Source organism: Piliocolobus tephrosceles, chromosome 6 (genome assembly GCF_002776525.5).
Source record: "Piliocolobus tephrosceles isolate RC106 chromosome 6, ASM277652v3, whole genome shotgun sequence".
NCBI lineage: Eukaryota > Metazoa > Chordata > Mammalia > Primates > Cercopithecidae > Piliocolobus > Piliocolobus tephrosceles.
This window is the reverse complement of record NC_045439.1, coordinates 35,943,774-35,969,567: the sequence shown is the minus strand read 5'-3', so window position 1 is coordinate 35,969,567 and position 25,794 is coordinate 35,943,774. Positions and strand designations below refer to the sequence as shown.

Genomic DNA, 25,794 nt, shown 5'->3' with positions numbered 1-25,794 from the left:
AAAGTCAACAAAAATAAACGCTGGGGAAAGGATACCCTATTCAATAAGTGGTACAGGAAAAACTGACTAGGCATATGCAGAAGAATGAAATTGGGCCTCTAATTCTCACCATATACAAAAATTACCTCAAGATGCGCCAAAGACTTAAATGTAAGACCTCAAATTATAAAAATTCTAGAAGAAAATCTAGGGAAAACTCTTCTGGACATTGGCCTAGGTGAAGAACTCATGACTCAGACCTCAAAGGCAAATGCAACAAAAAACAAAAAATAGACTAATGAGACTTACTCGAACTAAAGCGTCTGCATAGCGAAAGAAACAATCAACAGAATAAGCAGACAACCTGCAGATTGGGAGAAATTAGTTGCAAATTATGCATCCAACAAAGAACTAATATCCAGAATCTATAAGGATCCTAAATAAATGAACAAGAATAAAGCAAATAACATTAAAAGTGGGCAAAGGGCATGACCAGATGCCTCTTTTTTAAATTTTAGATACAGAAGGTACACATGGGGGTTTGATACATGGATGTATTGTGTGATGCTGAGGTTTGGACTTCTAACGATGCTGTTGCCAATGTAGTGAACATAGTACTTGATTAGTTTTTCAACCCTTGCCCCCATCCCTCCCCACTTAAGCGTTTATTGTTCCTATCTTTGTGTCTATGTGTACTCAATGTATAGCTCCCACTTGTAAGTCAGAACATGTGGTATTTTGTTTTCCATTTCTGTGTTAATTTGCTTAGGATGATGGCCTCCAGCTGCTTTCATGTTGCAAAGGACATGATTTCATTCATTTTTATGGCTGCATAGCATTCCATGGTGTATATGTACATTTTTAAAACCCAATCCACTGTTGATGGGCACCTTGACTGATTCCATGTCTTTGCTGTTGTTAATAGTGCTGCAATAAACATACAAGTGCAGGTGTCTTTTTAGTAGAATGATCTACTTTCCTTTAGTAGGATATCCAGTAATGGGATTGCTGGGTCGAACGGGACTTATATTTTTAGATCTTTGCAAAATCTCCAAACTGCTTTCCACAGGTGCAGAAATAATTTACATTCCCACCAACAGTGTGCAAGTGTTCCCTTTTCTCCACATCTTTGCCAACATCTGTTTTTTGACTTTTTAATAATAGCCATTCTGACATGAGATGGTATCTCGTCGTGTTTTTAATTTGTATTTATATGATGACTAGTAATATTAAGCATTTGTTGTTGTTGTTGTTGTTTTGGCTGCTTGTACATCTTTTTGGAAGTGTCTGTTCAGAAAGTCCTAGCCACAGCAATCAGGCAAGACAAAGAATTAAAAGGCATACATATAGGGAAAAAAGGAAGTCAAAATCTCTCTCTTCAGTGACAATATGATTCTATACCTAGAAAACTCTAAGGATTCTGCCAAAGACTCCTAGACATAACAAATAATTTAAGCAAAGTCTCAGGATACAAAATCAGCATACAAAAATCTGTAGGATTTCTATGTACCAATAATGTTCAAGCTGCAAACCAAACCAAGAATGCAATTCCATTTATAATAGACACAAAATACCTAAGAATACACCCAACCAAGGAGGTGAAAGTTCTCTATAAGGAGAACCACAAAACATTGCTGAAGGAAATCACAGATGACACAAATAAATGGAAATGCATTCCACACTCATGGATTGGCCAAGGCAATCCTAAACAAAAAGAATAAAGTCAGAGGCATCACATTATCCAAACTCAAACTACACTACAAGGCTACAGTAACCAAAACAGCATGGTACTCATACACATAGACCAATAGAACAGAATAGAGGCCCCTGAAATAAAGCCACACATCCACAATCGATATTTGACAAAGTCAACAAAAATAAACAATAATAAAAAATACACACACACATCCAGTCTAAAAAAATTAAATTTAAAAAAATGTTCAGAGCACTTGAATAGATCGTGTTTCAAAAGGAGATAAACAAATAGCCAAAAATCATGTGAAAATCTTAATATCACTAGTCATTAGGGATTGCAAATCAAAACCAGTGTGATCCCAGCTTGCACCTATTAGTATAGCTATTAACAGAAAATCACAAGAATTGGTGAGGATGTGGAGAAATTGGAGACCTCAGGGATTGCTGGTTGAAATGTAAAATGGTACAGCTGCCATTGTAAACAGCATGGTAGTCCCTCAAAAAGTTAAAAATAGAATTTCCACTTCTGAATACATACACAAAAGAACTGGAAGCAGGGACTCAAACAGATATTTATACATCAGCGTTCACAGAAGCATTATTCACAATAGCCAAAAGGTGGAAACAACTCAAATGTTCACTGAAAGATGAATAAACAAAACAAGATGTGTGTCCACACACACAGATAGTGAAATATTACTCAGCCTTAAAAAGGAAATTCTGACACACGCTGCAAGACAGAAGAACCCTGAAGACATCATGCTAAGTCAAAGGACAGATACTGTATGATTTTTATATGAGGTACCTAGTCAATGTCAGAAAGTAGAATGGTGGTTGCCAGGAGATGGAGGAAAAAGGGAAAGTGGAGTTACTGTTTAATGGGTACAGAGTTTCCATTTGGGATAACGAAGTTCTGGAGATGAATAATGGTGAAGTGAAAGTACAACATGAGTGTACTTCACGTTGATGAACCAATAGAAAAAAATGTGCAGAACACCTGAAAACACAAAAATGAGTATCCAAGTAGCCAAATCATATGAGAAAATGTTCATCACCAATTACCAGGAAATGTAAATTGCAGCCCAAAAAAGATACCACTGAACACATGACTAAATTTTTCCTTGACAATATCAAGGGTCAACAAACGAGTGGTACAACTGGAGCCTTACACCCTGCTGGCTGGAGTATAAACTGGTATAACCTCTTTGGTAAGTATTTTCACGTCATCAACTAAAACTGAATAACGACAGCTTTGTGAGCCAGCAATTTGAATAAAATAGTAAAATGAGCCTATGTACACTGCATTAGTTCCCTAGAACTGCCCTAACAAAGTACAACAATCTGGGGGACTTACACGACAAATTTATTGTCTCAAAATTCTGGAGGCTGAAAATCCAAAATCAAAGTGTCAGTAGGGCTATGGGCTATGCTTTCTCTGAAACCTGTAGGGGAATCCTTCTTTGCCTCTTAGCTTCTGGTGACTGGCCGGAAATCTTTGGCATTCCTTGGCTTGTAGATGCATCACTCTGATCCTCCATCTGCACATGGCATTCTCCCTTTTGTCTCTTCACACAGCTTTCCTTTTATAAAGACACCAGTCATATCAGATAAGAGGCCCACCCAACTCCAGTATGGCCTCATTTTAACCCATAACATCTGCAATGACCCTGTTTTCAAATGAGGTCACATTCTAAGGTACCAGGGATTAAGATTTCTGTACACTTTGTTTGAAGAAGAAGAGGACACAATTCAGCCCATAACATATATACCAAAAAGCAATATAATATTCATACAATTAGAATATTCCTGAAATTTCATAAATTCATAAAAATAGAATATTCATAAAAGCAATTTTAATAGCCAAAAATTATGAATATAAATGTCTATCACCATTAGAATGAAATCTAAAGTTGTAATATATTCATGCAATATAATACTACACAGAAATTAAAATAACTACAAATGAAACAACTCTGATGAACTTCACAGACATAAAAGCCACACATGAAATGCACACACTGACCAATTATATTAAATTTTTAAAATAGGCAATCTAAACATTTATTTAGGGATTCATGGTTACACAGTAAAACTGTGAAGACAAGTGACTACCATAAAACTGAAGATGAAGGTGATTAAGCGTTAAAATCAGGAGGGGACATAAAGGTGCCTCTGGGGTACTAGCAAAGTTCAATTTCTTAACCCACATAAGTTACATGATTACAGTGAGTTTTACTCCATTACTGACCCTGTCAGTTAAAAAGGCCTAGAAGCAATGACACCCCAGTAACAATGAACATACCCAGCACACAGATTTTGATTTCTAAATGCGATTCTCCACTAAAAGAAACAGAAGTGCCTGGCTCCAGAGTTGAAATGAGCCTGGCATATCTTACTGTACTAAAGAGCAAAGAAATCACTCAATGGATGATGAAGTCATACCAGAAGGACACAGGATCAGCTTGAAGTAGCTCCCACTGTCCCAATTTAAGACAAATTGGGCATCAATATGAATGATAGTAAGGAAATACACGCATTGAAGTAAATAAGAATCCAGGAGTCCACAATGATATTTTTAAAAAGGGGGGAGAAATGAAAGCTGTTTATAGCAGAAAGCTAATTAATAACATAGAACAATGAAATCAGAAAATCACCATTTGGCAAACATCAGAGTAATAAATGATTCAGGCAAGACTTACTGATGGAGGCTAGCCAGTGGGTAAAACTTTGAGAAATAACAGGACACTCAGAGCCTCAAAATATTCCAGGATACCTGTAATTTACAAAAGGAAAAATAACTTTACAGTGGAGTAACCTTATAGACACTACCTTAACCAAGTGATGAATGCTAACATCACCAGAAATGGAGCAAATTGACACCATGTGCCTCCATAAGCATCTTTTCTATGGCATTCCTCACAAAAATGCATGAGGTGAATTTCATCATGAGGATATATCAAACAGACCCAAATTGAGAGGCATTCCACAAAATGAATGGCTTCAACTCTTCAAATATCAAGGTTATGAAAAACAAGCAAGATTAAAGAACTATTCCAGGTTACAGGAGACTGAAAAGACAGGACAACTAAATGTAGCCCACAACTCGGGATTTTCTTCTGTTGTAAATGACATTATTGGCACCACTGGTGAAACATAAATACAATCGAAAGAGAGAGGGAGAAAGAGAGAAACAGCAAGTAACAAGAGAGCAAGTGTTAGAGACAGAAGAAAGAGAGAAAGAAAATAAAGACTAAAATACAGAAAAATGGTAACAGATGGAGAACTAGGGTAAAAGGTATACATAGAATTCTTTGTACTATTCTTACAACTTTATTTGCCTGAAATTATGTCAAAGTAAGAAGTTGAAAGACAAAAATCTCACACAATACATAAAATTAGACATTTCATAAGACCAGAAAACAAAGATGACAAATTCTTCAACCACTTTAAATACTAAAATACCACTTTTGCTACTTAATTAACACTAAAAACATAAATGACAAAATTCAGTGGTAGCAATTCCGGAAAACCTGATACATACTTTCCAGCTTTGCTGTTTGAGAGATCACTAGTCCAACTTTTTGAGGAACAACTTAGTAATACGGACTAAGAGCAATAAAAATGCAGACTCCAGTGATTCCACTTCTGGAACTCTATCCTAAGGAAATAAATACCAAATATTGAAAAGGCATTATACAAAGATATAATCACAGCAGTCTTATTTAAAATAATGTAAATTGAGAAAAATATCCCAAATATAACACAGAAAGAAAACTGAGATACAATCATTTACAGAAATTCAGACACTAAAACAGTCTATAAAAACTATACAAACACGGGGGAAAGCTTACAACAGATATAATAAAGTAAAATTGTATGAAAGGAATGATTAAAGTAGTTTTAAAAGCATCTACATGCAGCAAGCACACTCAGTCCCCTTGCCATGAGATATCCTGTGCTGCCTAGGGACTTTGCAGACTTCCTATCAGCAAGAAGGCCCTCACCAGATGGAGCCACTCAATGCTGGACTTTTTAGCCTCCATAACTTAAAAAAAAATAAATTCCTTTTCTTTATTGAAAAAAAAAAGTAGCTACACGTAGAGTAAGATTAAAACTCACAACGCTGTTACAGTATTTATAGGGTAATGGTATTGGTGAGTGAGGTTTTTCCTTCATCTTCCAAAATGTCAGCAACTGTTTATTTTAATACTAAGGATTATGTAACTTAACAAAAAAAAATATGCTTAGTTACTACTTTAACATCCTTTGTGTCTTCAAAGTGCATCTGAAAAATATCAGTCATGATGAAGAAAAAAGTCACGATGAAGCAATATATACAAACACCTTTATTTTGCTTTTAAACATATCTACCAGTAAATATGTGTGTAGGTTGCACAAGTCCAGGAGAGGAAAGGTTACAGAAGATATATAACAAATATTCACAAGAAATCATGATGGGAATAATATCTTTTCTTTTTTTGGGGGGTGGGGGGGGGGACAAAGTCTTGCTCTGTCGCCCAGGCTGGAGTGCAGCGGCGTGATAATCAGCTCAGGGCGACCTCCGCCTCCTGGGTTCAAGCAGTTCTCCTGTCTCAGCCTCCCAAGTAGCTGGGACTACAGGCGCCCACCACCACGCCCAGCTAATTTTTTTATTTTTAGTAGAGACAGGGTTTCACCATATTGGTCAGGCTGGTCTCGAACTTCTGACCTCAAGTGATCCACCCATCTCGGCCTCCCAAAGTGCTGGGACTATAGGCGTGAGCCACCACGCCCAGCCTAATATCCCTTCAAAGAATAAGTGCATCCCATACAAATAAGAAGGTTACAATAAAGTACTTCAAAGCTCAAGAGCCACAGTACTGAGGTATGATAACTAGCATGAGGAGTCTTCCAGGCTTCTCTTTTGTCCGTACTCACTGAAGTCTCATCCGTTTTTCAGGGGGGCCTTTAGCACTCACTGTCTGCTGTACATTCTTTGCGGTCTCCTTCTCCTCAGATTTTACAGTTTCTGGTACAGGTTCTGCCTCTTTCTTTGTTTGATCCACTAGATATCAAAAGTAGATTTTTTGGGGAGGGAGACACGGGTGGAGGGAATGAGATAAATTCAAACAATGGTTAGTATGAATGGTTCACATTTTCAAATTCATTTTTAACTGTTTATCTCAAGTTCTAGATCTAGCCATTTCCATAGGCAGATGTATACAAGAACCCAGTTACAAACCTAACAACCTGATAACTCAAGGAAATTAATGATACTAGACAAAACTACATGGCATTTAAGTAAGACAGTATGTAAAAACAAGATATATAATTATTCTAACCCAGTACCACGATGGTTCAACACCTGTTTTCAGTAATGTAACAGAAAACAACATGTAAAAAATACAGATTTGATGAAGAAACCTCGAATCACGGTGGCTTCCTCATATCTCCTCAATACCTACTTTCTCCCTGGCAATTCATCTTTTCACTACCACAATCACTACCACAATGGCACCATCTGCTGACAGTTCAGCACATCTCAAAGATTAAGAGTAAAAACCTACAATGGGAGACTCTCACCCGTGGCCCACGGGCAGCATGCGGCCCAGGATGGCTTTGAATGTGGCCCAACACAAATCTGTAAACTTTCTTAAAACATTATGAGACTTTTTTTTCTTTTTTCAGCTCATCAGCTATCATTAGTGTTATTTTATGTGTGAACCAAAACAATTCTTCTTCCAATGAGGCCCAGCCCCAGCTCTAGAAAGACAAAATGACTGCAGCTCATTTCACATGCTATAGTTGTTATTGATTTACAGGCTCTTTGATCTTATTTCAAGCGTAATAAGAATATTAGATGAACCATACCTGGAACAGGCTTTTCTCCAGGCTTTAGCTATAATTTTTTAGAAAAGAGGGAGGGGGAGGAAGAGGAAAAAGAAGAAAACAGGTCAAGTTGGCAAAGTTTCTTCTTCTTAATGTCATATTAATAAAATGAAAGCTTCATCCAAATTACATTTCAAATGACTTTGTGAAGAAAAGCTATATTTATGTACTATAAAGTATATTTATCATTGTCTGCTTCTTATTCCCCATTCCAGAAAAGACACAAATCAAAAACTAGAACAAGATAGTCAACCAACCATAAAAACACTTGAACATTTAACGACCTCCACCTCCACACCCAGGCTACAATGCTTTATAAAAAGCAGTTCAGTAGAATCCAATGGGAAGAAATAATGAAGTCTTCCAATACTCCAGAGTCTTATTCCCTTAATGGATATGAACTATGGGAAGGGAGAATGAAGTATGGATGAACTATGACTTTTAAAGTTGGCAGGCACGGGAAATTTGGAGGAAAAAGAGATTGCTGATGAGTCTATTGTTAAAAACCAATCTATAGGAAAAAAAGATGAGAAATATGGTCAGGTCCTTCACTCTGTAGAGCAATTCACTTGATTAAGCTCTGTCATCTCCTTTGCCCCATTCCCCAAGTTAAATGCTCTACAACACTCTTGTCTTCTTCTACCTCTCATTCTCATCCGATGACACTGTCTCCCATGTTTAAAAACAACTACAAAACCAGGATGCCAACACCACCAACTTCCTTACCATCTACCTTTAAACTTATAACTGTATATACATATACACATATATATATTTAAAATACCTTAGCACTTCCATATCATCTTAGAAGAAAAAAGCAGTCTCTTCATTTCTAATGCCTCCATCTGTTTGCTGAATCTTTCTGGATTTACATGCCCTCCCTAGGCCTTCTTACATAGTCCCACTCCTAACAACTACAAAATTTTCTGATATTACACGTTCCAGGTTCATGCTGACAACTGCCAACTATCCTACTCCAACTGCAAGTCCTGGGAATCTTTACACTTAACAAGACCAAAACTGAGCTTCATATTATTATCCACTGTGCAATAAAAAGGTTACCACAGAAGGCCTGAGGCTGCTATACTTAGAAAGGCCTGCTTGCAAGGTTGGCCCTTGGCTAATGTCTAGAAACTTGGATTTCTGGAGGTTTCCCACCATTCCCTGATAATAGTGGCTCACTATGCCTAGACTGTACAAACAGTGCAGTTTAGGCTGAATATCTGCTTTCTTCAGAGGTTGTGGAATTCTGGTATGTGCTAGATAGAGGGTGCCTACATGAAGAGCTCCCCCAACTCCAAAAACACACCTTGGGTACCAGGTCTCTAATGGATCTCCCTGGGAAGAAATATCACATATGTTGCTGCATTTTCACTGTTGAGAGAACAGTGCACTCTGTGTAACCTCTTAAGGGAAGAAGAAAATATAAGGAAGCCTGCACATAGATTCTTCCAGGCTCTGCTGTGTCCTTTTCCCTTATGATCTGGCTATACATCCTTACTGTATTATAGCAATGAATCTTAGCTGAGTACAATTACATGCTAAGTCCTTTGAATCCTGCTAGCAATCTCCAATTACAGGAGTTGTCATAAGAACCCCCAACAAAGCCATATATCACATTATCGTGTGAAAATATCAATACTTAAACATGTCCAAAGTAATTCTGAAGGAACAAATTGTTTTTCTTTAAAATAGGAGAGGAAACATAGGGAGGAACATTGAAGAAAGTAAAAAATTTGAAAGGGGGGATTTTTCTACTGTCAGCACTGAACCATTTAAACTATATTGGACACTGAACTATATCTGGACATTGGAATAATGTCGTTATTTACCCAACATAATACACTGTCTAATCTTTTCTAGTAAATCCTGCCAGACTAGTAGAACATGGTTTGAGATGGGGATATATAACAAGGGTGCTTCTTGGAGCAAATTTAATCAGGTGGCTTTGGTTTAGATAATCCTAGGTGAAGTAATACCCTTCTAGCAGCTTCTAAAAACAGCAATAAAAAGACAGTCCTCATAAAAGGCTCCAAGGACCGAAACTCTCATCACATCAGTATTAGTGCAACTTCCAGCAGTAACGATATTAAAATATGGAAAAAAGGAGCTTCAAAGAAGCAGACAGGACTTCTCCAATATTCTCTTGAGCATCCCTTATAGAGCAACATCCCTGGGTACCACAAGCCCAACTGCTCGATAAAATTGATAAGTAGGAATAGCCGCTGTATCCTTTTCTGGACTAAAAATAGTTATGGAGGACCCAATGGGTAAAGAGGAGTTAATATGAGCTAAAAGAAGTTCTGGGAGACTTGAAGTAGATTATTTTCTTCTTTAGATCTGAGGCTGGAAAAATTTTTGGTGGGAAAAGCAAAAGGATTATTAATAGTTCTAGAGAAAGCCATCTTTCTCCTAGTTATGTTATACACAGCTGGATATACTCTATCTTTGGGAGTTGGTTTTTGGCTCTTGGATGGTAAAAGAAATGTGGGTTTCAGGAATATGATGATATAAGTATGAATGTGGCTAAACCTTTAAAAGAAAAAGGTAAAACACTCACTGAAATGATAAGAAATCTGCAGTCTGCTTAAAAATAATTGGGAGGAAGTAGGGAGAAAAGAGATAAAATAAGTTTGGCCATTTTGATAACTGCTGAGGCAGGCTAAAGGGTATAGGGGGGTTTTATTTTTAATTACTCTCTCTGCTTTCATGTTTTTAAGATTACCATACTTTTCTATGAAGTAAAGAGTTTTTATTTTAAGAATCAAGAGAGTCTTCGAGCTTTCTACAATGTCTAGCCTAGCGCAGCAGGACAGGACAGCAAACAAGAATCAAGACAGCATCACTAGCCGGGCGGGGCGGGGGTGGGGGGGAGCTGTCTTTCACCGGAGTACCTCAGGACTCAAATACAACAGCAAACTACTGAATGTTCTGTAGGTCGGTTAATGAAAACCAAACCCCTAACAACTGTACTTCAACCAAAATCTGTTTTTTTCCCTGTATTCTGAATTTTAGTTAACAATACCTAGCCTAATTCCAGGCCTGAAACCCCAGAATCACCCTTTGTCCAATCTCTCCAAATCCAACCACCAAATTAAAGCAATCCTAACTCTGAAATACCTCCTGAATCTGTATCCTCTCTATCCTATGGCCACAAAATTAATTCAAGCTTTCCACAATTTAAGTGCCCTGACTCCAAACTTCACATGTGATTTCCTAAGCATCCCCCATCCTACTGTTATTAGTTACATTCCTAAAACACAAAACTGACTATATTACTCCCTTGCAACTACTTTTAAATATCCAATGGGTCCTTACTACCATCAGCAATCATTCTCAGCTAGTCACTTGAAGATGAGGTAGAGGAAATTTCAGTGAGAATACACTCCTAGAGAGTATATACTTGAAAAAGACTGTACAAAATTTCCCCTGGTTTGGTCTGTCTTTGGTTATGATAGCTATTGTTTTAAAACTTAAAAAAATTTTGAATGCATCTGGAGGCCTGTTATGTTTATGGGAGGGGTAATGAGTTATAAGTTTAAAATAGAGAAGAAACATAGGACTCCAGGATTAAATCCCAGCTTCTTTGCATTGCATACAAAATCCTTCTCAACTGACCTTAATCCATTTTTAAAGTCTCATCTTCCATTACTCTTCCCCTCCACAAACACAGAGTAAGCCCTCAGAGAAGTCTTCTGGTTTCTGAATATATGTTCACTAACTCATGTTTCCAGTTTTGCATGTTCTATTACCATTTTCTAGATCAGGACTGTTCAAAAGAAATGTGAGCCACAAATGCAAGATATACATGTAATTTTAAATTTTCTTGTCACATTTTTAAAAAGAAACATGTATTTTATTTAACCAAATATACCCAAAATATTATTTCAACACATAATCAATATTTTTAAACTACTGAGATATTTTACATGCATTCTTTTTCATACAAGTCTGAAATCCAGTATGTATATTGCACTTATATCACAACTCAATCTGGACTAGCTGTGTTTCAAATGCTCATGGTCACATGTGCCTTGTGGCTACCGTACTGGACAGCACATATCTAGATGTCTTCCCCTGGCCTACCTAGCATGCACTACGTACTCACCAAATAAATGGTCAACTACACCTAGCTTTTTACATTCTGTAGAGGTCATCCATCACCCTACGCACAGCTATAATTTATTTATTTATTTATTTATTTATTCAACAGACAATGTTCCATCTTCAAGTGCAGTTGATGAGATTCCTCTAAACTGGCTTTCCTGTCCTGAGTTCCATCTCGTGTCTTCTGCTCTCTTCACCACCACATTACAATTCCAATAGCCCCTATCTCTCACTACAGCACAGTCAGGGAAGAGGGAAGGGGAGGCCTGTTCTAAATTCAACTCATGAAAACAATTTCATTTAGTTTAAAATTTCCCTTGAAAATCCCTTAAGGAGCTCCTAACAAAAAAGAGGTATATGATCTTGTATGTACACTGCAAAGGTCCAGAAGAATTGAGACTAGCCATGAGACCAGCACATTCATCAATTCCATTCCATATCTACTTCACTCCAAAAGCTCATTTAGTAGAATGGCAGGTGGATTTGCTATTGCTGTTAGAAATCTTCCTGCCCCTCCAAATCACACAGTGGAATTCATATAACTTAAAACCCCAATATAGTGTATCTCTATTAATCACTCCTATCTCCTCTGTTTATTATGCCACTCTACCTCAGATGTTCTGTTCTTTTTGTTACACAAGTGTTAACTATTCTATCATTTAGGTTGTTCAGACATCTACTACATCAGGCTAGAAGGTGGCACGTAGAGTAAAAAGAGCATGAGTTTCATATTCTAGTTTTGTTACCACCTGTGACACTTTCAGCAACCTTTTGAATGAGAATATGATCTATATGCAGTCCTCAGAGTTTGTGAAGATTCAGTAAGAAACACAAAACAGTGTTAACTCCATTCCATTTACCTATTTCTTCCATTAAGTCTTTAGAAATCTTTCCTTTGATACAGAGATCATTTTTTAACTCATGAGGAAAATCGTAATTTTAGGTCACATCTGAAACAGTTCTCAATTAAAAATAAATATATATGCCATAAAGAAGTGTCAAATCAAGATTAACCACACATAGTCTCATTACCTGCACAAATTTGGGTGGAAATTTTTGTCTGAGGTCTAAAAGTAAAGCATCCACACGTTGTCTCTGAAAAATAGAGCTTGGTTCTTCTTTCCTTTTGGCTTTAGGTCTGACTTTATCTATGAAATACAAAGTCCAAATCAAAACATTGCCTACTTAGTTTGGTGTCTCATATTTTACAAATCTTTGTCCACTATGAATATACCCAAACTTCATTATTTTTAATGGCTGCTAGACCAAAGATAATTCCCAAAATAAGGTAAACACAGCATATATACAGAAGTGCTGTTAACTCTCCCTCTTAACTGAAGTCAAATTCTAACATTTAAGCTGATATATATGTCTTTTAAAGATACTTCAGTTTTGGTATATAAGCATGCACAACCGTAAGAGTTTTAAAGCTAAAGTTTTTCAAAATTACCTAAATCACAATCCAAATTATTGGTTTGAAATTACCTTTGTGTATTTTAACTGTATTAAATGGTATTTTCCCACAAAACCTACTAGGAACAAACGGAAATGCAGGTTTCACAAACTCAATCTACCATATTCAATTATTAAGACTGTAATTCACTGAAAAAAAAATAACAAAACAGAAAACCATGAAGACAAAAAAGAAAAGAACCTGAAAGAGAAATTCTGAAGTTAATCACATATGGGATTTGCCCTTGGGAGGGAGGTGTATTGGGAAACCGTATCCAAGCGAAGGGCTCCAGATAAGTGTTACTCCGAACACTTGGTTACGGTAGGGGAAAAGAGTCATTGGGCCAATTTTAGTCAACAAAGGCAAACTTTCCTTCATTAAATGTTCCTGCTTATACCTACTATTAAGAAGATACAGATCTGAATTCTACACAAACACTATGTTTCCCTCAACAATTTATTCTGAGTTGCTATTTCTCAGACAAGGAAATGGAGAATACAAGTATGCTATTACAGGCACATTTCTGGAGGTAGTTGAACAGTAAAACATGATGAAGACAGTAGCAGATCAGAAGGAAACTTAAGAGAACCTAGAGCCACAAGAGGTGGAGAGATGGAAAGATCAGAAAACAGACTGGCCATCTAGGGATAGGGCTCTAAAAAGCAATCTCTCTCATCTCCTCTGCTTTGAAGACTGGAGGAATAAAGAGTTCCAGATTCCAAGACAACTCAGCAGTCAGGTAAGTAAGGAATATCATCTCTGCTCATTCCACGTCACTGTCTCTCCTATGTTCCTTTTTTTTTTTCCTTATTTTTTCTTTTTGTAGAGACCAGGTTTCACCATGTTGCCCAGGTTGATCTTGAACTCCTGGGCTCAGGTGATCTACCTGCCTTGGCATTGCAAAGTGCTGGGATTACAGGAGTGAGCCACCGCACCTGGCCCCAAATATTTTCAAACCTTCAATCACCTTGACTAAGACTACCAGTTACCTAACAAAGTGAACGTGCATCTGTTCCTATGTGAAAGCTATTATTATACATCTAGTTACATGAATCTCAGCTGCAACAAAGCCAGCATCCCATGAAAAAAGTGAAACACACTTAGAAAAGATCAACAGCCACTTTCCTAAAGAAAACAGCTTCATTCTCAGAGGATCAAAAAGTGTGTTAGGAGGGTCTGGATGTTCTACTTACCTTGCTCTTCGTGATCTTTGAAGTGCCACCAATAACCTTTGGAAGGATGATATCGACAGTATGACATAGCTTCATCAAAAGCTGACTGAATACCATGCACTGCAGTAAGCTTGAAAAAGGAAAATAAATTCTAAATTTCTCATTAGGTCAACAAAAATTTCCAAAGTAAATACTCACAAAATATTACATATGTAAAGACAGAACCCATTTTTCAGAACCTAAATTACTATATAATTGAGACTATGAAATATACTTTGAGCACTGACTTGGCTCATAGTAACCAAAGTTCAAGACATTCTAATAGTCAATACTTTATAGCAACTTACACAAGGTAGAGGAGCTCCAGTTGGATTACTGGAAGCAAGTAGCTAATTAAATGTTTTCTTTAGCGCTTAAAGAATGTGAAGACACTTACCACTCTAGAGTTTATAACTGATCCCAAGTCTGGTGCCTGATAGATCACTCCAGCAATGATATAGTAATCAGCTAGTGGGATAACTAAAACAGTAGGACAAAAGGTTTACAAATACAGCTATGGACACAAACTGCTAAACAGATTCTCATAAAAAGAACTAAAATCTGGTATTTTCCCATAAGGCAGGGTTTAACAATTACTGTTTTGGTAAAGCTGTACCAGAAAACAGCCACATCCAATCATTTACATATTATCTATGGCTGCTCTGGCAATAATTGAGCGCTGTCACAGAGACTAGGAGGCCCACAAACCCAAAGTATTTAGTCATTGGCCCTTTTCAGAAAAAGTATGCCCACTGTTGTCCTCCAGCAGTGCTTCTCAAACTTTAATGTGCATCTGAATTACCTGGGGACCTTGTTAGAATTAGATTCTTATTCAGTAGGGATAGTGCATTTCTAACAAGTTCCCAAAAGATGCCAAGACTGTTGTCAGTCAACCTTACTTAAGGTAGTAAGACCTTGGAGCAAGACAGACTGGGGGTCCAGTGTAAAGATATCAAATGCAATGAGCTTGCTTTTGTGCCCCAGTGCTGGGTCCTAAGGAATAAGATAACTGCCAGTGAGGATACTGCCGTCTTGTGTAATTTCTATACCTTGAATCCTCTGACCATGGAAATCTTATCTTGTCGCTGGTCTGCCTTGGTTCTAAGGTTCTCTTTTACTCTGGGCAGGGACTCTAGATCTTTGATTTTGAAACTAAATTTGGATTCTAGAATCATAACTTCTTTATCAAGTCATTCTCTGAAAAAAATGCCAAGTTAAAGGTTGTCCATAAATGTCTTAATGAGGGTATCTAATTGAGAGATGTAGCTAGAATAGCACCCATCTGGCTCCCCTATCTTGAATCTTCTCTTCAGTATGACTTTATCCACGGTCTTGGCTTGATTCTAATGTCTTCAATTTCTGGTCATCGCTGGAAAAGGTGTCTAGCTCTTTGATTAAAAACCAAATCTGGACTCTACACTTTTCAGTGTTGTTTCTAAACCAAGTTTTCAGTAGGTAGTATAACCCAGCCAAGGCTTTCAGTTCAATGCATCACTGAGGATTTTCAATTGATCCTCTATTAGTTTGATATGACCGCATCTACCATGCATTTTGTAAAAGAATTAACTCAGTGGACTGAGATGAAAAGAAAAGTTAATTGTGATCATCAGCAAAGCCTGAGTCCTGTCCTCTCGCTCTCCTCCCCAGACAGCATGAGCTTCAGCACTCGCTTCACCTTCTCCACCAACTACTGGTCCCTGGGCTCCATCTAGGCGCCCAGCTAGGGCACCCAGCCGGTCAGCAGCGCAGCCAGCGTCTATGCAGGCACCGGAGGCTCTGGTTCCTGGATCTCCGTGTCCCGCTCCACCAGCTTCCAGGGCAGCCTGGGGTACGGGGGCCTGGCCACGGGATGGCCAGGGTTCTGACAGGAATGGGAGGCATCCAGAACGAGGAGGAGACCATGCAAAGCCTGAACCTACCTGGTTCAAAGCCTGGCCTCCTACCTGGACAGAGTGAGGAGCCTGGAGACCGAGAACCGGAGGCTGGAGAGCAAAACCCAGGAGCGCCTGGAGAAGAAGGGACCCCAGGCAAGGACCTGAGGGCTCAGATCTTCTCAGATACTGTGGACAATGCCTGCATTGTTCTGCAGATCGACAATGCCCATCTTGCTGCTGACAGACTCAAGTATGAGACAGAGGTGGCCATGCATCAGTCTGTGGAGAGCAACATCCATGGGCTCTGCAAGGCCAATGATGACACCAATGTCACTCTGCTTCAGCTAGAGACAGAGATTGAGGCTCTCAAGGAGGAGCTGCTCTTCATGAAGAACCATGAACAGGAAGTAAAAGGCCTACAAGCCCAGACTGCCAGCTCTGGGTTGACGATGAAGGTACATGCCCCCAAATCTCAAGACTTCACCAAGATCATAGCAGACATCTGGGCCTAATACGAAGAGCTGGCTCAGAAGAACCAAGAGGAGTTAGAAAAGTACTGGTCTCAGCAGATTGAGGACAGCACCACAGTGGTCACTATGCAGTCTGCCAAGGTTGGAGCTGCTGAGGTGACACTCACGAAGCTGAGAGATACGGTCCAGTCCTTGGAGACTGACCTGGACTCGATGAGAAATCTAAAGGCCAGCTTGAAGAACAGCCTGAGGGAGGTGGAGGCCCGCTACGCCCTGCAGATGGAGCAGCTCAACAGGATCCTGCTATACCTGGAGTCGGAGCTGGCACAGGCTGGGGCAGAGAGGCAGCACCAGGCCCAGGAGTATGAGGCCCTGCTGAACATCAAGGTCAAGCTGGAGGCTGAGATTGCCACCTACCGCCACCTGCTGGAAGACAGCCAGGACTTCAATCTTGGTGATGCCCTGGACAGCAGCAACTCCATGCAAACCATCCAAAAGACCCCACTTGCCAGGTAGTGGATGGCAGAGTGGTGTCTGAGACCAACAACATCAAAGTTCTGAGACATTAAGCCAGCAGAAGCAGGGTACCCTTTGAGGAGCAGAAGGCCAAGAAAAAGTTCAGAGGTCAAAAAACAAAAAAAAATTACTTGGGATGTTTGACATTCAGTTGGTATACCAACTGTGCTCACAGAAAGAGGTAGCTTTGATGCAGTGAGTTGCTTTGTCAGTGCTTGAAGAGTTGTCCTTGGGCATGCTGGAAGAGTCCTGATATCCAAGTATACAACTAGTGGAACTTGGCTTTTGAAACTTTTCCTACATGAGAGTTACGCTGGTTGTACCAGCCTCTGCAGACAATTTGTACAAGCAATGTGACTATAGTAGACACCAGATTTCTTTTGGAAAATCTAAAAATTTGGTGAGCAGAGAATGTCCAAACAACCAGCCCTCAATAAAAATCCCTGGCTCAGAACCTCAAATGGACTTCCTTGAGCAGACATATTGAATGCAGCTGCATTTCACTGCTGGATGGAGGGCACACTCTGTGGCCCTTCACAAGCAAGAGGGAAAGCACAGGACACTTGCACATGGATTCCTACAGACCTCACCTGACATGTCTTTTTCCAGTACTAATCTGGCTGCGTACCCTTACTGTGTTGTCATAACAAATTTCAGCTGTAAGTACAACCATATGTTAAGTCTGGTGAGTCCTCCAGCATAGTACTGAACATGTATGTGGTCTTGGGGACCCTCCAAACAGAAACCAATCAAAAAAACAAGTTAGGTCAGGAAGTAAATAAATCATGGTATTTTAAAAAGAAAACAATGCCTAAAGTTTACACATTTTACCTTGGGCAGGGGACTGCCGCTGTTGCTTCCGAATGATGAAAAGAATGGGCTCTTGAGCATGCAAAAGGATGTATTCGATTCCAACCATCTGACTGAAAACAGAACACAGACACCCAAATATCTATAAATGCCCTACAAATAATTTTATAAGACAAATTATATAAAAATGCGGCAACACTTTAATAGGATTAAAACTGCCTATGTGGCCGGGCACGGTGGCTCAAGCCTGTAATCCCAGCACTTTGGGAGGCCGAGACGGGCGGATCACAAGGTCAGGAGATCGAGACCACCCTGGCTAACCTGGTGAAACCCCGTCTCTACTAAAAAATACAAAAAACTAGCCAGGCGAGGTGGCAGGCGCCTGTAGTCCCAGGTACTGGGGAGGCTGAGGCAGGAGAATGGCGTAAACCTGGGAGGCGGAGCTGGCAGTGAGCTGAGATCCGGCCACTGCACTCCAGCCTGGGCGACAGAGCGAGACTCCGCCTCAAAAAAAAAAAAAAAACTGCCTATGTTTGGTGTTATAATCTGACTGTCGAGTAAAACTAGTTTGTTTTTAAACAAGAAAATTTCTCTACAAAAATGTATTATAAATTTAAATCTGAGTATTTTCAGTTAGGAAAGGACACCGAAGAGCATCTGTTTCAAAAAGGCAATCAAAATGTCATGATGCTTCCTGACCAAATCTATGAATACTTATAAAATATAAAATAACATGAAGACACAACTTCATACACTACCAAACTAGAAAACATCAAAAACTTTATCCTCACCCCAATAAATTTACCTGACAGATTATGTTTAAAAACCACAATAAGTTGTCTCAATAGCTGTATTTGCCCCATAACAAAAGCCATTTAAAATATGACAGATATTTAATTTTATAATCTCCTCCTCAATATTTAGCTGACAATAGGAAAATTATATCAACAGTTGTTTCAAATACTTTTGTAATATAAACTAGATATAAAAGGGACAATAATTATAGTTGCCTAGTTGAGAATAGCAGTAGCATTGCCAAAATCACTCATCAGATCGAAATCTAAACCTGTTATATTTAATTAAACATTATGAAGTTATACAGAAAAGACCTCTGTTAAAAGTGAATACTAATAATTATCTTGCATGTCAAATTTGTATAAACCCAAACAAAACTCCAGTTTTTCTTCTAAAATTCTACTTTGCACTTCATGATCCACAGCTTTAAAGAACTGTTCATTGCAAAACTTGTATTTGGTAAAAATGCTACCTTCTTAAAATAACTTACTTCAAGTGTTCTAATGTTAGCCTCTGCATTTTGACCACTTCATTATTACATGTTCTGTCATAAAAAGGATTACTTCTTTCTGAAAAGTAATCCAGGACACTACCACTGTTCAAAATAGGGATCCAAGAGCTGTCAACCCAAGAAATTCCCAGCAGATTGTCTATGGGAAAGAAAACAAAATGATAAAGAATTAGAAAAAAAAGAAAGAATCCAATCCAACGAACATTTATTATCCATCTAATGTAGTAGGCACTATGAATATAAGGATGACATAGATCCTAACCAACACACTCTCATGATCTCAGAAGAGATTATGCAAGAAAGCAATAACATGATGTAAGTGTTATGATAAAGACATGGTGAAACCCTGTCTCTACTAAAAATACAAAAAATTCTGGCCAGGCGCAGTGGCTCATACCTGAAACACTAGTACTTTAGAGGTCTGAGGCAGGTGGACCACCTGAGGTTGGGAGTTTGAGACCAGCCTGACCAACATGGAGAAACCCCACCTCTACTAAAAATACAAAAATTGCCTGGCGTGGTTGTGCATGCCCATAATCCCAGCTACTTGGGAGACTGAGGCAGGAGAATCGACGCACCCAGAAGGTGGAGGTTGTGGTGAGACGAGATTGTGCCATTGCACTCCAAACTGAGCAACAAGAGTGAAACTCAATCTCAAAAAAAGAAAAAAACAAACAAAAAATTAGCCAGGCGTGGTGGTGAACACCTGTGATCCCAGCTACTCGGGAGGCTGTGGTAGGAGAATCGCTTGGACCCAGGAGGCGGAGGCTGCAGTGAGCCGAGACTGCGTCACTGCACTCCAGCCTGGGCGACAGAGCGAGACTCCATCTCAAAAATAAAGATATGAAGAAATGTGTTACAAGACTACGGAGGACCTGGGGGAAAGAAAATCATTTTTCATGGGGTAAGAAGATGGGTTTTAGCATGATTTGTTAAAGAATAGATAGAAACACAGAGAAAAGGGCAAAGTAATTCCAAGCAGAGAGAATGTATATACAGAGGTATGAAAATACAAAGTATATTATATCTTAAGAGGATAATTTCATTAGGTGAAGAAGTGATATGATTTAAAATTTAGAAAGGACTTTTTTTTTTTTTATTGGAAATCCTTAATGCTGGCAAAGAATTCAAAATTTTCAAACAACATGTATGCCCAAGAGAACACATCCAAAGCTACCAGTTTGCGATCTCTCAATTAGGGATAGAGAAGTTAGAAAGCTATTACTGTAGATGAGATGATAATGATGTAAAAGCTAAGGGATAAACAGGAAGTAGAATTACCTTAACTACAGCCACACAGTTTCATATTTAGAGTAGAATTAAATCATGGCTTTTAAAAAGATATGATAGAGCTACATACTTTTAATAAATGAGCTTGTATTGGCCATTGGCTTTGATGATGCTTCATACCATTGACTGTACTGAACACCACTAGGTGTAAATCATGAACATCAAAATGCCTATACAATACTGGTTGAAAAACTTCAATCTCTCTTGTCATTACCTCAGCCATCTTCAAAGAAGTCAGACCTAATTCAAGGTGACAGGCAGTTTTGAGCCAAGTGACTCAACTGAGAAAAATTATATAAAGATAAAATGTACTTTGTGTGCTATAAAATAAAGGAGGAGACAAAGTCTGTTAATAACCAAATAATTAGTACAGACCATTTAGATAGTTCATCATAACTGGATCATGCAATAACCAAATACACAATAGGCCAGGAAATAACATTTTCAGAAATGGCCTTCAAACTGGTTTTCCTAATTCTACCCTTGTCCTCCTACACTGTTCCCAGCAGCCAATGTAGTCCTTAAAAAAAAAAATCAGATCACATCATTCCTATGATGGAAACCCCTCCAATGGCTCTTCGTTTTACTCAGAGGAAAAGCCAAAGACCTTATCATAGCTTTCAACACCTTTCTGACCTCATCTCCTTACCACATCCTCTCTCATTTCCCTCCAGCCACAATGGCCTCTTTGCTGTTCCTTTAACATACCAAACACACGCTTAAGAGTCTTTGCCATGATCCTAACAAATCTGAATTATAAGTAAAACATTTTACAAACTAAATATTCGAAAACAGTCTGATAGACTAAATGTTTCTCTTTTTTATTCTATAGCAAGGCAACATGTTGACATAACACAAGCATTCTAACAATCAGCAAGTGATGAAATTAGGCACTTGAAATTCCCACTTATGATGAAAGACATATATGTAAAATCATGATCCAGAAGTGCTGAAGATCACCGGATAACTATAAATGAGAATATTTGTAATAAATGTGTTAGACCCCAATCCAGTTAATATAAAAAAAGGCATCTCAAACACTTCCCTTTAAAAATCACGTACTGTATATACAAACAAAAACAACTCTACGTGCTCCCCAAGATCAAGCAGCAATTAAGGGGGGGCATCTCTATACATTTATTCACTGACTGATTCAGTATGTGAGTACCTCTACAGTTCAGCTGTGAAAAAAATACGACTCCTGGCCATAATAATTGCTGCATGTTCGATGTAAAGTATTATCGACTCAAAAAAAAAAAAAAAAAAAAAACCTTACAATAGAAAATATTTGGGATTCATGCTCAGGGACTCGCGGCGCGCGATCTAAAGAATTTGGCAGCCACCATGCCAAGTCTCAAGAGATGAATCAAATCAAGTTGGCTCATTATCCCACTCCCTTCTCTGCCTAAAGGCCATTCCTTCACTCCAATAGAATAGCCCTAATGTTGTCGCAGAGGTATGTGTGAAGAACAATACTCTAGCTCTGAAGGCTCAAGGCCCAGAGCTTCTTCCAACCCCTTCTCTCCGACGCTTCCAAGAGACGTTTCAAGAACCTAAAAAAAAAAACTCGTCAACGTTTCGCTAGATCACAGCCTTGCGTTGTCCACAAAAAACACTCAAAAAAGCTTGAGACCTCACACAAAGGAACCTAAACCTTGAAACTGCGAGCTATAACATCCCAAACTAGTCCACAGACAATCAAGAGACAAAGAATAGCAACAGATTATACCTCGGATATCCACCCCCGCCATAATTCCGAGAGGTTCACAGGTTCTCTTTCCGGCGCAAAGTAAACGTAAGCCTAGGCCGCCGGAAGCAGCGGGTTGAACAGAGTGCGCATGGGTGAGGAGGGACGTAGAGCGGAAGAGGGGGCGGGTCGGGCGGGAGAGGGGCAGGGCTGGGAGGTGCGAGTGGGAGGGGAGGGGGCAGAAAGCGGGAGAGGCGGGGGAGGCGGGAAACGCGAGGTGAGGTGGGGGTTGGGGGGACGGGACGCGGAAAGGTTGGTGCAGGGCAGCAGGGAAAGACTGGGAGGAGAGGGATGGGCCAAAGAAGGAGAATGGGAGGGCGGATTACTGGGGAAAAAATTAGAAGACTTTAGAGGAAGGCCGAGTGGAGTCCCGCCCCACGCCCACCACTGATGGAATAATTCTGTCTTGATCGTCTGTGATCGTCAAGAAAACAAATTCTGATACTGTAGAGTTAACGCTTGGGAGCGTCTCTTAATTTTAAAAGCTCCTGGGTGTATTCACTGAGCTATCAGATTTAGGAACGATGGTCATTTTATGTTTTTCTCCCTGCCTCAGGTATTGGGATGGGACAGGACTTAAGAATTTGGGAGTCATTGGCATTTCTGTGACTAAATCCATTTAAAAATCTAAACTAATTACGCCTCTGAGAAAAATTTCACAACACAGGAAATGCTTCTGAAGTGAAATATTAATAAGATTAAGAGAAAGGGAATACCCCTGGGTCCCACAGTAATGAGCAAATGTCTGCATTCCAAGTAGTCTGGAGTAGGTAGCAAGACTCCAAAGAGGGAATGATTCTGTGTATGGGGAAGGCACAGAAAGCCTCAGATTCTCAAGCTTCAGTGTGGCTCTGTAAAAGCAAAATGATACAGAAATATGAAAACAACACGCAAATACTAGGAAGAGGAGGCCAAAATCTGAAGGAGGGATGTGGGCGGGTGCCTACATCTTCTCCAAAAGTTAAGCACTGTGAAGACTCCGCAAGAATTTAACCACAACCCAGGAGCAAGAGGGGAAGACCATAAATTTAATTGGGATTTTGAACCTCATAGACAGAAAATTTAAAATTTTTTAAACTCCGTAGAATAAAAGTACATTGCCTGTACATTTCAGTTTGGGAATTTTCTGCCTGAGATGGTATGTATAAAATAGGTGTCCCAACAGAAGTATGTGCATGCACAGAGTGGAGTTTTGAGAGAGAATTTTTCAGGAAGGAAATTTTCAGGAGGGCGTGTTTGGGAGCCTAGTGGGAGGACATTGCAAAAAGGAGGAGTATCGTGTCCAATAAAAAGTGTGATACATAAAGCTTTTTGTTTTTCTAGTTTTTTGTTTCCTTGTGTTTTGATTAGGCTAGAAGGCGATTAGGAAGAATAGTGATAGAATGCAGATCTGTAGACAATAAAACACATGGTATGCATGGTAAATGAGACCTGGAAGCTCAACCTTTTCTTGTAGGCAATGGGAGAAATGTGATCAAGCTTCCATTTTAGAAAGACTACTTGAGGAGGGCCGGGCGCGGTGGTTCACCCCTGTAATCCCAGCACTTTGGGAGGCCGAGGCAGTCGGATCACGAGGTCAGGAGATCAAGACCATCCTGGCTAACAAGGTGAAACCTCGTCAATACTAAAAATACAAATATTAGCAGGGCGTGGTGGCGGGCGCCTGTAGTCCCAGCTACTCAGGAGGCTGAGACAGGAGAATGGTGTGAACTTGGGAGGCAGAGCTTGCAGTCAGCCGAGATTGGGCCACTGCACTCCAGCCTGGGTGACAGAGCGAGATTCCATCAAAAAAAAAAATGTGGAGAAAAAAAGATGTAGAGAAATAAGAACACTTTTACATTTTACACTGTTGGTGGGACTGTAAACTAGTTCAACCATTGTGGAAAACAGTGTGGCGATTCCTCAAGCATCTAGAACTAGAAATACCATTTGACCGAGCCATCCCATTGCTGGGGATATACCCAAAGGATTATAAGTCATGCTGCTATAAAGACACATGCACATGTATGTTTATTGTGGCACTATTCACAATAGCAAAGACTTGGAATCAACCCAAATGTCCATCAGTGACAGACGGGATTAAGAAAATGTGGCACATATACACCATGGAATACTATGCAGCCATAAAAAAGGATGAGTTCGTGTCCTTTGTAGGGACATGGATGCAGCTGGAAACCATCATTCTCAGCAAACTGTTGCAAGAACAGAAAACCAAATACCGCATGTTCTCACTCATAGGTGGGAATTGAACAATGAGATCACTTGGACACAGGAAGGGGAACATCACACACCGGGTCCTATTGTGGTGGGGGGGCGGGAGGGACAGCATTAGGAGATATACCTAATGTAAATGATGAGTTAATGGTTGCAGCACACCAACATGGCACATGTATACATATGTAACAAACCTGCACGTTGTGCACATGTACCCTAGAACTTAAAGTATAATAAAGAAAAAAAAAAAGAAAATGCAAAAAATAAAAAAGAAAGAAAGATTACTTGAGGAGAATGAGTTGGAGGTGTTTGTAAGACTCAAAGCAGGGAGTGCATTTAGGAGATTCTTGCAAACTAAATAATGTCTATACTAATACAAAGAGTGGTAGCTGAGGGGAAAGACAGGATTAAAGATATTTAGGTGACAGAATCAAAAGGGGAATTAGTGACTAATAAATGGGCCTGATGAGGGAGAGGGAGGAATTGAAAATGATATTAGAGATACTAGTTTATGAGATAAATATCATTAATCAGATTAGGAATAACAAGTAACAAATTAGTAGGTGAGAAAAGAGGTAGTGATTTATTTCTGAACATGACCATGTTGTTCATGAAATATCTGCAGGACATCCTGTTAACCAGGTTTTCTTAGGCTTTGCACTATGGATATTTTGGGCCAGATCATTCTTTGCTGAAGATGGATGGATGTTTAATAGCATTCCTAGCTTCTACAAACTAGATGCCAATAGCTCCCCCCACCTCTCCAGCAAAACTGTCCCTCGCTGAAAACCACTGCTATACACTGGTATCTATGGGAATATGAAGTCAAAGGAGAAAAGTTTCAGGAAGAAGGTATACTCAACATCATCAAGAAAACAAGTGAGGTAAGGTAATGGCCAAGAAGCAGACCTTGGATTTGGTAAATTGGATGCCCATAACAAGAATAATTTCTGTGGAATGGTAGGAAGGGGAAGAAGCCAGAGGAAGATAAGTTCAGGAGTAAAAGGTGGTGGCATTGAGTGTAAACTGTGCTTTCAAGAAACTTGGCTGAGAAGGAAGGCTAGAGCTAGAACCCTATGTAGAAGGGGATATGGAAATAATAATAGGGAAATGTGAATATGTTGATAGGTAATGTGAAGGACTCAAAGAGAGTATCTCCAGTTTATCTTAAAATTGTTCACCTATTCATCAGTCAATCATCAAGTATTTAACACCTACTAATGCTTTGCTCAGCTCTCATTGCAGAGGATAAAG

At 39.3% G+C, this 25,794-nt stretch overlaps 1 protein-coding gene across 2 annotated transcripts; it reads right to left on the bottom strand.

Moving 5' to 3' along the window:
- Positions 1–5,361: 5,361 nt before the first annotated feature.
- On the bottom strand, positions 5,362–22,376 carry MED6 (mediator complex subunit 6). 2 transcript variants are annotated; one of them, XM_023182902.2, is made up of 8 exons: positions 22,309–22,376; positions 19,269–19,428; positions 18,005–18,096; positions 14,711–14,793; positions 14,296–14,404; positions 12,682–12,797; positions 7,525–7,552; positions 5,362–6,718 (listed from the first exon to the last, which is right to left on the bottom strand). In XM_023182902.2, the coding sequence occupies exons 1-8, from the start codon at positions 22,328–22,330 to the stop codon at positions 6,588–6,590; spliced, it is 741 nt and encodes a 246-aa protein (XP_023038670.1). In that variant the 5' UTR covers positions 22,331–22,376; the 3' UTR covers positions 5,362–6,587. The 2 variants fall into 2 exon arrangements, with proteins under 2 accessions (XP_023038670.1, XP_023038676.1); XM_023182908.2 differs by lacking the exon at positions 12,682–12,797.
- Positions 22,377–25,794: the final 3,418 nt, after the last annotated feature.